The 15,085-nt window shown below is 40.6% G+C and overlaps 1 protein-coding gene across 1 annotated transcript in view; it reads right to left on the reverse strand.

The window, feature by feature from the left end:
• Window positions 1-651: 651 nt before the first annotated feature.
• The window catches only part of DDX10 (DEAD-box helicase 10), a 200,710-nt gene continuing 186,276 nt past the window's right edge, over window positions 652-15,085 (reverse strand). The window contains exon 18 of the mRNA XM_030042889.2: window positions 652-1,333. Within this exon, the coding sequence (XP_029898749.1) occupies window positions 1,144-1,333 (190 nt within the window). The 3' untranslated portion in view covers window positions 652-1,143. The remainder of the gene's footprint in view (window positions 1,334-15,085) is intronic.

The following is a 15,085-nucleotide window of genomic DNA, read 5'->3' on the forward strand; positions in this document are numbered from 1 at the left end:
TTTCATCTTTCTCCATATTGCCTGCAAGGGTTTACCATGCTTTTTTCTGAACGATGTGCCAATATCCTTGAGGGGGTAGTCAAGAATGCAAGCAAGAAGATGGCGAATTTGGCTCATAGCTGGCATTTGGGTGGAAGAAAGAGAAGAAAATCTACTCAAATAACTAAGAACTTGGTATTAATATTTTCTTTTGCTTCAGAGAGAATGCCCACTTCTTCCCTTCCCGAGGAAAAGGACTCACATAGCATATATGCTGCTCTTCATCAAGGTGCAGCGATTATGGCTAAGCACGCACAAGATCTGCAACAAACAACCATGGTTTGATGGGATGAAACTTGAAAATATGCTCAACAATAAATTATTTTTCTTCAATATATTTGGTCATAACAAAAAAAAGTAGCTCCCTTCCAGTTTTAAGTCTGCCACAAAATCTACCTTGTAACCAATTTTACCAGGCAGTGTTACGCTCTACCTCTTTGTGGCATCACTGTGTTCTCATTCATATGGTATTCAGATGTAGGGTTCAGTTTTAGCTTCTAAAAGCGGTTTTCTGAATTGCCTAACACCAGTGACAGAATCATAATAGAAATGATAACTGAAGGATAAATAAATGCTTTCATAAGAAAGCTGAGAGAGACACCAAAATTTTACACCAAGGCTCAGAAATGTTTATTAAAATATTTTTAAAATATGTGCATGATACACAGAAGAAAAAATGCATTTTATTTTTAAGTAATATAATTTGAGCTGCCAACAGTATTTCTTCTTTAATAATTTTAGTACACATTTATCTTATAAAATAACAAACCTGACACAGTCAAGAAAGGAGCATCCTGTTTTATTTAAAGCAAGATGAAAATAAAAAAAGGTAATTGTTTCAGAACTTGGAGATTTTAAATTATGAATGTGTTACTGCAAAATGATATCTGGGGATTTAGGTTCTAAAGTTCGTTTAGAAAGTCTTATAAATCAAACGAAATATTGTCTATAATCTATGAGCCAATCTAAGGCAATCCCATTGCACATGGAACTCATTTATCTATGTCCACTGGTACCCAGCTGCCCAGACGCCAAATTCATTTTGTGTAGACTACTGACAAAATTGTGGAGATGTCTCAGAAAAGAAAACGTGCAGAAAAATAATTAGCTGTGACTGTTGAGCAGATGTAGTACAAGCTCTTCATCCTCTGCCAGAGAAAGCCCAGTATCTAATGGCAAATAGGGGTCCTCCTCTTGGCTGAATTTCACCTTCTTTCTTTTCAGTGGCATTTCTTCTGCTGTGGTACTATTGCTATAACTTCTTTTCTTTCTTCCACTCTTCTCCTCCAGTTCACTGCAGAAACAAATCAATTACTCTTTTTTACAACTGTGGTGATCAATATCATCATGTAATCAAACAATTCATTTTAAACAAAGCAAATTTATGTCAAGATAAGAGCAAACAAAATTACAATTCAGAAGGGTGAAGCAATAGAAGCTGATGAACTCTGAATATCTAAATTAGAACTGCTTTCAGGCCAAGGTGGTGGTGGATGTTCTGCAGTCTTAATTGATTACAGTGTATCAAGATATTGCTATCAGTCTTATCTAATATTTCCTGCCTTATAGAGTGACAGACAACTCAACAAAACCGATTTAGTGATGTCAGTGGACCTTGACATGCATTCAAGATGTTGTCTAAAATAAATATGCGACAAAAATAAAATAAAAATACATGAACTGTCATTTCATTGGCGAATCCTTCACTTAATACAGTTTTGATTTGGGTCCATCTCATTCAAGCCACTCTTTCCCCTTCTTTCAGAAGCTTTCCTTGGAAGCTATTAACCACCTCTTTGCCATGAGAGGAAGAGAAAAACCCAAACCCAGTTATTTGCCCTGGTGAATTCCTTTTTCTTCTGCTGCTTTTCTTAAGACTTGAATGAATTGCCTTTTGCAGCCTTCAATTTGGACAAAATGGCTACATATTTGCTTTAATACTTTGACTTCTGTCACATGGCCACATGACAGCAACAGGAGGAAAGCCCAGGCTTTCATGTATCTTCATGTTTTTGTCCATAACATAGAAAATTTGCTATAAATCATCTTATCTAAGATTAAAATAATCTAATCTAACAAAATCTGTTCTAAGATACAATATCCATGTACCAGGTTATAGACAGCTGGTTGTCCTATGCTGCAGGGTAGAATTCATACCAAAAAAAGCAGAATGCCACCTCTTGCACCCCAAGTCATTCTCTCCAAACAAGTTAACTGCAACAAAACAGCATTCTCAGTTTTTCATGTTTGTATTTTAAAGAATATAACAAAAATAAAAATGGAACTTCAGAGACTGAGTTTAGGCTTTTCTAAAATAGATGGTTAAAGTCAGATTTTCAATTAAAATTTGGCAAACTTCTACCCAGAAAATTCAATTTACTTAAAAAAAAAAAGTTTCAACAAGAATTTTTTTAATTGCCTTAATTTTTATAATTGCTTAAGTGTAAATGTAATGTTTGTGAAATATTTCATTCGGAAATATTGTTTAGAGACTTAACAATTAGAAACAGCAGTTATAAAAATTACCTCAAATTGGGGAACACTGTCCTTTGAACCAACACAGCACAGGAACCCAATGCCCAATTCAAACCACCTTCAGCTGCCCACCTTGTTTTTCCATTAAGAGGACTAGTTACCAGTCTGTGAAACACTGGTTTCACCACTCACTGGAAATCAGCCTAACCCAAACATTAACCCCAAAACACAGCAGTTTTCAAGAAGTTTCCGAGAGCTTTCTGAGAGGGGTTGGCAGCACAACGCTTCCTCCTCTTCCTGGCTCGTACACTGTGCTTTCTGGCTGCCTGTCCATTGAGATGAAGGAGTGACACGAGATCTGATGGCCTTGCACTGGACTGCAGATGTGTTACGTGCGTCCCTCTCTCATCCATCCCACCTTTCATGGAAGAACAGTGCCAACTCCTGCCTACTCATTACAGCACACAGAGAGAGGAGGGAAATCCTATGAGAAACACCTTGCATTCCCACAATTAAAACAAACAAAGCACCCTACCTTTATATTGTCCTTCCCTGCCTATCCAAAAGAAATAGTGTAAAGCAACCTGATCTAGTGAGAAATGTCCCTGCCTACGGCAGGAGAGTTGGACTAGATGATTTTTAAAGGTCCCTTCCAATCCAAACCATTCTATAATTCTATGAATAGCTGATGACTGGGCACCAAATACTTTTCCTAAAATTGGGACATTTCAAAGGATATAGCAACTTTGCCAGCTTTGAGCTGTCATTCCCATGGGGGTGGCTTTTCAGTGCTTGCTACCAACATTTATTTTATTCCTTTTCTGGGGAAAGGACTCTATTTCTCTCTGTAGTGCTTAAGATACTCCATAAATGCTGAAGCTATACTGACAGCAGATAAAAATACTTTAAAGCCCTAAGACTTCTCACTTTTCCAAGTGGCCAGTGTGGGTTTGGGCTGGAGTTTCATGGCGTTTGCTTTGATCAGGACGGAGTATAGGGGTTCACTTTAAAAGTGTAAGGCTGAAACCTCATTAAGTAAAAGCATTTCAGCTTGTTTGCAAAAGAGCCAGTTATTTCCGGCATTTAAATGGACTCTGAAGACCAGTTTGCATTCATAATTGACTAATGCTTCATCTAGGACATTAGTTCAAAACATCTTAGCAATTAAAACAATGCAGAAATCTCACAAGTTATGAAATAGCAGGCTTAAAATACCAAAAATTATACTCATTTTTGGAATTTGAGGCCCAGAGGCCTAGATGTCTGTAAGATACAATATTTAAATATGAAACCCATTCAGAAGGAACTGTGAGATTTCTAATTTTTTCCACAAACAAAAGCACATCAACACAATTATGATTAATTTTCATCATAAGCTTTGTGGGAAGATTATGCTGAGTCAGGCTGTTTCTTATTATTACTGAGGGATCATGGTGCTTGATTAGTAGTGCATGCTAAAGATATACCTACACATTAGCAGGTGTATTTTCACACCAATTTGACCCCTACTGGCGGTAAGCTGGAGAGGTGAATAAGGAAGAATGTATAACACAGAAGCAGCAGCAGCAAAGCCACCGAGCGATGAAGAGAACTAAAGGCCTGTGTTTTCATGATGCACAAAAAGCAGAAGCAAAACAGTATTTGATAAAGGCAACTTAGGAAGGAACGCAGAGAGTCATGTGGAACGTGCAAATAAGATGTTAACAATTTTGAGATGCAGAGAGAAGACAGACAGTGCCTGTCCATAGAACGGTTTGGGTTGGAAGGGACCTTTAAAGATCAGCTAGTCCAACCCCCAACCCTGTTCCTCCAGGATGGATTTTTTACCAGCGATGGTTTGGGTGGTATGGAGAGTGGCTGTACTACTCTGGATGAGCAGTCAGAGATGTAGCTTTTACAAAGGGTGAAAGTGGCAATTTTAAAAGGAAGCTGGAAAATCACCAGGAGAGATGTCTGGCATCATGATGCCAAGGGGTATCCTGGACTCCACCTGGGTGCTTTACCTTAGCTGTTTGGACAGAAAGCTCTTTGGAGGAGACGTAATACGTGTAATTCTCAGGTGTGCTTGTAAAAGGGCTGACTGTGTGAAAGCAGCTATACAGGGATGATTTCCGCACTTATTGTCAAATGAATTCCTCCTCAGACTCTGCCGACCGAAGGCCTGTCAGCCCACCCTGCAGAGCCAATCTTTTTATCATTGGTCACTTCCCATGGGCATAAATGGCCCCTTATTCCCCACAAGCACACAAACTGATGCACTACCAGCTGGCGTCCACAGATAGCCAAAACAAAATAAAGGTATTCTAAGGTGAACTATTTTCTAACAGAACAACACAGTGAGAAAGCAACCCCACAATTCAGATCCAAACCAAAGCCAGTGCATCTTTTCATCTTCTATTTATAACACTTAGAGCATGGCATGTACAGCTGGATTACAATTCCTTCCTTTTACCATCTGGTGCAATTTAGGTTTTCAGCTGCCTGAATGACACGTGCGGTCTGAAGCTGCCTGATGGAAGGATTTACTGGGACAGGCTGTGTTTACACAGGCGAGGAGGTACTAACAGCCACCTTATCAACAGGCACAGTAATTTCTGTGGTGACCGTTTGCACAGCTGTAACAACAAAGATACTACCATTTGATAGGTAATGTTTATTACTCAAACACTAAGGGACAGTTTATGAATCCTATCTCCTAAATAAATGCCAGCATATATGAATGGCATCTGGGAAACAGGGGATCTACCTATGACCCTGATAGCTATATACCAAGAAACTCTAATTTAACTACTAATAAAATAATCTCACAAGTGTGTTTTGAGGTGATACCAGGAAAAAATAGAAAGCTTTTAATTGTTAGTATTTAACTCACTTCTGGCCTTCAAGGTATGTCTTGAGAACCTGTAAGGTTTAGATTTTAAGTGCTTGAGAGTCAGCCATTTGAAATGTGTGGCCACGCAGCCAAGTTGCTGTTGTTTAAACAACGTAATATTGTGAGATCTCTAGACAGGCTGTACTTCAGTTAACACTTATCAGATCTTGCTTTGGAGCCTAGGTTTACCAGCACTGCTCTGGAAACAAACCTCCCTCGCCACTGAATTGCAGGCCACGAGTCAAGTTTCCAGGCTGCAACAAAGCGCACGCGAGCTCTTTCCCAAAGAAATGTACAGGAATAATGAATGAATCTGCTAATAAAGTACAGTTCAGAAAAGTTAGGACTAATTTATCCCATAAATATTGGCATTTTGCTAATCAAACATGCTGTGCCACAAATCTTTTTCCATGTAATAAATTTTAATTCACAAGGCCATAGCAGTAATCCTAATGAAGATTAATTACTGCAGTCCCTTCCATAAAGCCCAATGCAGCTTCTTTCTTACTTGCTGTCAGAATGCTACAACACACAGAAATGGTAATGAAAATATATCATGTTGTGTTATTTCCTAGATCTGGACAAGCTGGATCGATGGGCCAAGGCCAATTGTATGAGGTGCAACAAAGCTGAGTGCCGGTTCCTGCACTTGGGTCACAACAACCCCATGCAGCGCTACAGGCTTGGGGAAGAGTGGCTGGAAAGCTGCCCAGTGGAAAAGGACCTGGGGGTGCTGGTCGACAGCCGGCTGAATATGAGCCAGCAGTGTGCCCAGGTGGCCATGAAGGCCAACGGCATCCTGGCTTGTATCAGAAATCGTGTGGCCAGCAGGAGCAGGGAGGTGATTGTTCCCCTGTACTCGGCACTGGTGAGGCCGCACCTCGAGTCCCGTGTTCAGTTTTGGGCCCCTCACTACAAGAAAGACATTGAGGTGCTGAAACGTGTCCAGAGAAGGGCAATGAAGCTGGTGAAGGGCCTGGAGCACAAGTCTTATGAGGAGCGGCTGAGGGAGCTGGGGTTGTTTAGTCTGGAGAAAAGGGGGCTGAGGGGAGACCTTATCGCTCTCTACAACTACCTGAAAGGAGGTTGTAGTGAGGTGGGTATCAGTCTCTTTTCCCAAGTAACAAGCGATAGGATGAGAGGAAACAGCCTCAAGTTGCGCCAGTGGAGGTTTAGATGGGATACCAGGAAAAATTTCTTCACTGAAAGCGTTGTCAAGCACTGCAACAGGCTGCCCAGGGAAGTGGTTGAGTCACCATCCCTGGAGGTATTTAAAAGACCTGTAGATGTGTTGCTTAGGGACATGGTTTAGTGGTGGACTTTGCAGTGATAGGTTAATGGTTGGACTTGATGATCTTAAAGGTCTTTTCCAACCTAAATGATTCTATGAATCTATGACTCCCTTGCTGGCCATTCCACTGATGTAAATCAAAACAGCTCTAAAACTAGATTTATAAAAAACAACTGCAGGAAAAGGGATGAATAATCTACTTGTAATGAAATACCAGTGTAGTAGTACTAAGAGCAAAAGACAACTCTGTCTTGGAGCCGAAGTACCAGAATCTAGAAGAAGAAAAAAGAATTTAAATGGAAACCAGAGCAGCAAGAGAGTATGCTTAATATTTCTTACTATTGCACAGAAAGTTTACAGAAGATTTGACAGGAAAAAGCACTCAAAACAGCCATCAACATCTTGCTTCTGCTTTGAGGTCACCTTTACTTTCTAAAGGATCTAGTGGACAAGTGGCAGTGGACTCCAATCAGATGTCTGAAACTGTAACAGCAGTTTTCTTCTCCATTCCTGTCACAGACATTGCTGACCATAAAGCAGCAGTACCTGACCCAGCCCTGAACCACTGGAGTTTCCATTCAGTGTATTTGGGCTAAGCAATTGTAGCTTATCTTTATACACTTGTCTGAAAACTGAAATCATTCAGGGGTTGATTCTCATATGGATCAAATATCACTGCTCTGGGTCGAAACTGCTCCAGCTGGAGGTGACCGTGGCTTCAATGAAAACATTTTGATCTGCTGTATGTCCCTCTGTCAGAGGCTTAACCTTCTCTGAAATGTGTTGTTGCCTTTGGAGATGCTGCTAACCATCTACCTAACCCTTGCATCCATTCACTCCTCCTCAGCTTCATCTGAGACTGACATTCTTCAAATCTGTTCCTCCTTTTCTTTTGTGTGACCACTATCATCTTCCAATTGTTGATAGCTAATTTCTGAACTGCAGAGTTTCAGTAAATACTCATCCCATCTCTCCTTCATTCACGCAGGCACTTGCTGATGACATGCTACATTTTTTTCTTTTTTTTTTTTTTTAAGGTTATTTCTGTAGCTGACAAGTTTGACCTGCAGAGCATAGGTTACCAAATTTCACCAGGAAATTCTACCACCAGGTCCATTTCATATAGTGAGCTGGAGTATAACTATTAATAAAGACTTTCATGGCATAAGAATATCACATCTCTATCAACAGCAATCCAATGCCTCAATGTCCAATTTTGCAGCTATACAGCATGATCAAGCCCTTAAACGAAGACTTTTTACAATGTCTGTCTTATGGTGCTCTTCTGGCCATCACAACATTAACTTCTGACCTTCACAAAGTCATTGTTATGACCTGAATAATACACATTAGGGGGAGCACCATGATTCACAGATGAATCACCTCAAAAGACAATGTAATGTCAACTGCACCAAGAATCACATAAAACTTAGCAGGTCAACATCAGCATCCTGGTATAAGATGAAGGTATAAGAAACTGCATTTTGCCCATAATTTTCATAAATAAAGGTATACAACCAAGCAGCACTGACTGCTGACTTGCACACCTGTCAGCTGGTGACTGGCCATAAAATCACAAACAAAACAGTACCAGAACTAAGACATTTATCCTTTCCCCTCGTGTCCAAGATCTTTTCCATGCTGATCTAAGAGTTAATGCAATCAGTTGCACGTATTAAAGATTTAAAGAAGGTAACAATGAGGTCAATCATAACTGTGTTCTTCCCCAATATTTTTATTTAAAGAGATTGAGGGATTAGAAATATCAGAAACTCAATTTGACTGCAAAATAAGTGTTTAAGAAATCCAGATGCTTTTCTTCCACCCTATTTGATACACTTAAATTTTTCACCTCATTAACAATTTACATTGATAGCCTTAAACCAAATATGATGAATGTTGCTAGATATACAAAAACTAATCTCATATTACATGCTTGGAGTCATTAATTACTTTGCTCAGAGAGGTATGGCTGGAAGGGAATTTTATTCAAAGGAAAATTTAACTCATAATTTGTATAGCTCCCCCAATTTAAAAAAAATGCTTGGGGGACGGGGGAGGGGGAGAGAAAAGATTAACAATGTTTTTGACTTCTTAAACCATAGACAGATGGTCTATTTCTAAAGGCTGTTGAAGGAACATGCCGTAGGTCTCACACACTTGCTTTGCATTATCCCTTTTAGAAGCATTTTTTCCCCCTTAAAGCAAGTAGCAGCTAGCGTAGCCCAACATACTTCTATTTTAATCCAACACTTTGAGGAAAATCCCTGAAATTTCAGAAATATAAAACAGAATAGAGTTGTATTTTCTAATCTCTAAACCTAATTTCACTGTGTGCTACTCTTGGCTGATTTGTTTTTGTTAAAATCATGAGGTCAATATTTCCCAGTCCCAAGAGCAACTCATCATACAATTCAATGACAGCTCTAAGAGAGGTGCATGAGGCATGAGTGTTGATTTAACAGAAAACCCCTCTTTCCCACTGGCAGCAATATTTCTTGCCTATTCTCGTATTTATTCTTCTTGACCCACCAGATCCCCATCATCCTCCTTCCTCCTTTCATGCATACATCCCCTCCACCTCCTTCTCCCTCATGCAAAATCAATGCCACTTCTCCATGGCCTTATGCTCACCACCAGCCTCTTCAGCTAACACTTTCCTTTACCCAAAGGCTTAGTGGTCATCCAAATTCTCTTGCTTTTCTTGATTTCCTCTTTTTCCAGCCCTAAATTTCCTTCACTGCATCTTCCTCTTTCGGTTGTGCCTCTGTTTTCACAAAAGCCTCCTAAGAGGTGCTCAGAGCACCTCACAAGCCTCCAGACATACCTACACTGAGCCTCGAAACTGACTTCAGAGCTAGAGAACAGACCACTACATTTTTCACCCACACACACCTAAAGAAACGTGGCTTCATCAACACTGCCTACTGGAAACAGTCCTTGGCCTGTCCTACCGCAACAAAATACACTGGTATGCTGCCCAGAAGAGCTCTAGTTGGCACCATCTGAAGCCACAGCAGTTGTGGACAATACAAACAATCATGTGTCAGTACTTAAGCCCGCACCCTGGCCAAATCCATTTAGTCTGTGAAGACAGGACTGATGTTCCCCAGGCAGCCCCAAGCCAGGACAGGATTAACTGCCACATGCTGTGCTGCACACCAGAGCCATCAATGGGCTCTTAATTCTGACAGACTCCTTTCAGGCACTTCTAGAAATGTAATTTTGTCCTGGACCCTGCCATCTTCCAAACCTATCGGTACGTTGCTGCCCACTGCTCTTGCCCTCGTGAGCATCCCACAGTTTTTCACTCTCCTCTTCCTTTTGCATACCTGTCCTGGCTGTTCTCACCACTCACTTCAATTTAATTACTATCCTTAGCAATGACTGAAAAATCCATTTCCAGCCTGTCCCCAGCTATGATATAATACAATACCAGTGTCTCTGCTATCTGCTTCTGGAAATTGCTGATCATAATAAACTCAAAATTGTGGTCTTTGATGTTGAAGGTTTATCTATAGTACTTTTCCAATCAGAGCAGTGCCTAAACTGATGTGGCCTCTTCTAGAAAGCTCTGAATGTTAGGTCTAGCTAGGCTGTTTGAAACTGCTCTTTCGGTCCTTGTTAACTCCCATTCAGCTTAAATGCTGGAGAAGAACTTGAAGCAATTTGACTCACTTCCCAAATTTCAGTCCTCTTGCCTTCGTAACAAAGGCAGAAAACATCTACTATCCATTGCCCTAGTCCTCCAGCAAACACAGACAAGACTGAAAAGCAAGAAAGTATTCAGTCTGACTAGGTAAAGATGGAAAAATGAACAAAAACCTTTAAAAATCCCCTTGGAGGCAGTTAAGGACCCTTCCTATTATTAAAAAGTCAACTGAAATTCAGGGCAAACAACTGAGACCAGTACTGTGTCCTGAAGTTGACAGAGGCTCGTTATGAAGCTTCAAGTGATGGCAGTTCTTGAGACATGTTTGTTACTCCAAGAATGTCTTGCTCCAGCCAAAGAAAGCTTAAACGCCCAAACTGCTACCAAAAAAGTGACCCAGCCTGATTATAACCCCCAGAGCACTAAATGGACATGACAAATTTACACAAAAATTTTACTTAAGGAAGCAAAACCGAATTGCAACATAAAATGAATGCCAAAAAATGGTAACTCTAAGTCAGCAGGGTTTGCATGGCCAAAATGTGCCGATATTGCATGTGAAAATCGTAACAAAATTTATGTTTTAACAGTTCATTTGCAAGACCGCCTTTTCAAGAGCTGAATAATGTTGAGATTTTAAATGGCCATCAATTACATTTTCAAACACGTAGAAGATCTTAAATCCATATATCATCTTAAAGAAATTACAAAACGTGTTTTATTTGATGAGCCTTGGCGTCTCTTATTCCAAATCTGAAATATGATTTTTAGACAACTTAGCTTCCACACATGACTAAGTTCCAAAAACCAAATAAAATCCAACCTTCCAAATAAATGATCCTTTGCCAGGCTCAAGGCAAAATTCATAATTTAAAATAGGAAATTTCATTGGTAAAACACTCCTAGATTTTAAGTTGTATTTTAAGTACACAGATAACAATGTAAATAGCAGCGTATCATAGAAAATGTTCTAACGTTGCACTTTATTCTAAAGTCACCTCCAAACATAGTCCAAACAACATATTTAAAGTACACTCGGTATACTAAAACCTGACAAGCCTTAATACATGGCAGAAAAAAATCCATATCTCAACTCCAGTTGAATCATATATATATAGTGTATTTTTTGTGCTCAAAGTTACTCTCTTCAGTACAAATTACATTCAAGACTAATCTCCTTGGGATAACTGAAATACTGTAGACATCGAAGTTCCAAGAAAATAGTCCCTGAAAAAGTAACTCAAGTAAGGACAAGTCCAACAAAATGGAAAACCAAAAAGGATTAAACTGTGTCTGTGTGGTATTAAATTCACATGTGCAAACCTGGCATACTGAAAACAAGAAAAATATTTCAAAAAATCAGTTACCACATGTGATTAATTGTAGTTTCAAAGGGAATGCTGTCTAGTGGACAGAGCACTCAATAGGCCCTCTGCGTGCCTGAATTGTATTCCCAGACCTGTGTCACTGCCATGATCTTAGGACTAGTTCCTACGTGACTCAACATTCCTGCCTACAAAAATCATACTGACCTCCTTTGTAAATTGTTTTGAGATTTGCTGAGGAAAATACTTTGTCAGAAATTATTACTACATTCCTGTTTTCCTTTTCTGTATGTTCTTTCTTTTCCAACCTACTTCACAGGAAGGGGAAATGACCAAGGCCCTAGACCTTCTTTGAGTCTTAGCTCTCCTTGAGAGCAGACACTCTGACTCCAGGGGGCCTGATCAGCCATCAATTCCAAAAAATCTGCACTGATTACCAAAAATCTGTCCATCTCTGTCAACTTTTATTCTTAAAGCTTAGCTAATCTTGAGTCTAGCTGACATCTTTGGGGAAAGGATCAATACAAAAAGTGATGTATGAATACATAAAAAAAGACAAAAGTGATGTCCGCTAAATAAATGGTTATTTAATGATACTGAAAGTAAACTAGACAAAATTCCCAATTTTAAACTGACTGACCCCATAACTTTTTCAAAATACTTATTAAGTAATTATGCTACAAAACATTGTATTGTCAAGTCAGCTAAGCCTAGCTAAGGCTACAAGTTGAAATAATGCAAGATCATGTTTAAGAAATGCAGCACTAAAACACTACCTTTTTCCTACAGGAAGTATGCAACAATTTAGCAGTAATTAGGAAATGCCTGAGGTAATTAAATATTTAATAGGTAGTGTTGTGACACTAGGTTTCCTATACCTGGTTGCTGGTAACTCCTTCCCACCAGCTCAGTTGTCCATCAGCTTAATGGATTCCAGGAATCTGTCCTTCAGCAGCAACGTACGCACCAAGAAACAAGGCAAGTGTTGCTCAGAGTCCAAGCACTTACCAAAACTTTACTTCAGACTTTTTCAATAAACTCTCAGTTTTACTTCTTCCAAGAAACAAACTACCAATAACTATCAATACTCCCTCTCTACTTTGTTACCTGCAGCAAAGTCTTACTACAGAAGTCAGCTCAGAATTTGCTCTCAAAGGCAAAATGACAGAACCAGCACTGCTATGGTCCCAGATGGAGAAACGTTAGTATCCTGAAATACTTCTCTTGGCACCTCCGTTACTGTCCTACATAAACGAAGAGTTGCTAAATACACTTTTCTTCTGGTCCTTGTCTCATAGTTAATATTAGACCAAACAGAGATGGCCCCTTCCAACAAAATGGGGTTTTACAGGATCCTCTAGCTCAAATCGCTGCCTTATATTCAAGTTTTACTCATCAGAATCTCATATATTAAAAGACAGTATTAACCATATTACTCATGTTACCTGAGGGAAGCTGAGAATAAAGTTTCATTGCATTAACCTGGTTCCACTACAAGCAATATACAAATACCACTATAGGATGCCTGTATCAAAAATGGACAGATATATTTCAACTCTAGTAACATGTGAAAAGCAACCTAAAAATCCTCTTATATAGCCCTCCCCAATAAATACCAAATCTTAAACTTCATTAAAAAAGAACTTAACAAACTATGCTGCTTCTCCCACCAAAAGCTGATGGGCACAGTCAAGCAGTCATAAATACAGAAGGAACTGGAAGAATCTTGTTTAAGAATGATGGGTCTCATTTTCTGCTTGTTTTTAGGAAGCTGCATTGATGTTTTACACAGCTTTTTCATTCATTTTACATGGAGTGGAGATACTGAATCAGCTTAGGGAAGTGAAAACTGGAAGGAACTGTGATTGTCTTATAGTTACCCTCTTTCTCCCCCTTGCACAAAGGAGCGGCAATTTACTGCTGCTCAGAAAAAGCAATCCGTTTCTCCCATCTTTGTCAGTTCTATTGGCCAACACGCTGGTGAACAGGCTACAGGGGACACAGTCACCAGACTGTTAAATTAAGGCTATCCAGTCCTTTAAATCCACGTCCCAACATCCAGTCCTACATAGTGCACCCACACCATGCAGTGACACAGGGCTAGGGACAATCTAGCCACTAGGATTTAGCTGATTCAGACGTGAAAAGCAAGAGATTTATGAACCTAGAAGAGAGCATCTAGAAGAGAGCAAAATAAAGATCCATACTCCCACTTAAGTATCAAGATCATGTTTCTGAATCTGTTACATGATAGGCTGTTTGTCAGAAACACACGGGTGGACCTCCTGTGGTGAAGCCAATGACAAAAACCACACAGGACTTCATGCAGTATCCCTCCTTCTTCCTGCAATATGGGCTGAAGAGCTGCAGTATGTTGCCATCAACTATGGATCCTCATCCCCACCCTGTGCTTTTCTGTTAAACTACAAGAAACAAAATCTTTTGGTTTATATAATTAAAAGCACTGTTTTAAATTAAGAAGAAAAGTTTAGCATTGTTAATTTTATTATATATTTCTAACACAGGTTCCACTTCATTTGTAGTGTTGAAGAGTCTGAACAACACTGAATGATAAAACTTACGAAGTTTCACCATGCACAAATTTGTTTAATACAGCACAGGTACAGAGAGCTCATACAAATCCTCAAATGACTTCAACGTTTTTCCTTTCAAAGAGAACCTGTAATGTGACAGTAGAGAAATGCATTTCTGAAACTGTATTGGGTTTGCATGGCAAGGTTTTGGTAGCAGGGGAGCTACAGGGGTGGCTTCTGTGAGAAGCTGCTGGAAGCTTCCCCTATGTTCAATAGAGCCCATACCAGCCGGCTCCAAGATGGACCCGCCGCTGGCCAAGGCCAAGCCCAAGCCCCTCAGTGATGGTGGTAGTGCCTCTGGGATAATAGATTCAAGAAGGGGAAAAAGCCTGCAGAACAGCAACTGCAGCCAGAGAGAGGAGTGAGAAAATGTGAGAGAAACAGCCCCGCAGACCCCCAGGTCAGTGCAGAAGGAGGGGGAGGAGATGCTCCAGGCGCCGGAGCAGAGATTCCCCTGCAGCCCGTGGTGAAGACCACGGTGAGGCAGGCTGTCCCCTTGCAGCCCAGGGAGGTCCACGGGGGAGCAGATCTCCACCTGCAGCCTGGGGAAGACCCCACGCCGGAGCAGGTGTGTGCCCGAAGGAGGCTGTGACCCCGTGGGAAGCCCGCGCTGGAGCAGGCTCCTGGCAGGACCTGTGGCCCCATGGAGAGAGGAGCCCATGCTGGGGCAGGTTTGCTGGCAGGAACTGTGTACCCTGCAGGGGACCCACACTGGAGCAGTCTGTGCCTGAAGGACTGCAGCCCGTGGAAGGGACCCCATGGGAGCAGTTCATGAAGGACTGTCTCCCATGAGAGGGACCCCACGCTGGAGAAGGGGAAGAGTGTGAGGAGTGCTCC

The sequence above is a fragment of the Aquila chrysaetos genome, chromosome 19, assembly GCF_900496995.4.
Source record: "Aquila chrysaetos chrysaetos chromosome 19, bAquChr1.4, whole genome shotgun sequence".
Classification (NCBI taxonomy): Eukaryota; Metazoa; Chordata; class Aves; order Accipitriformes; family Accipitridae; genus Aquila; species Aquila chrysaetos.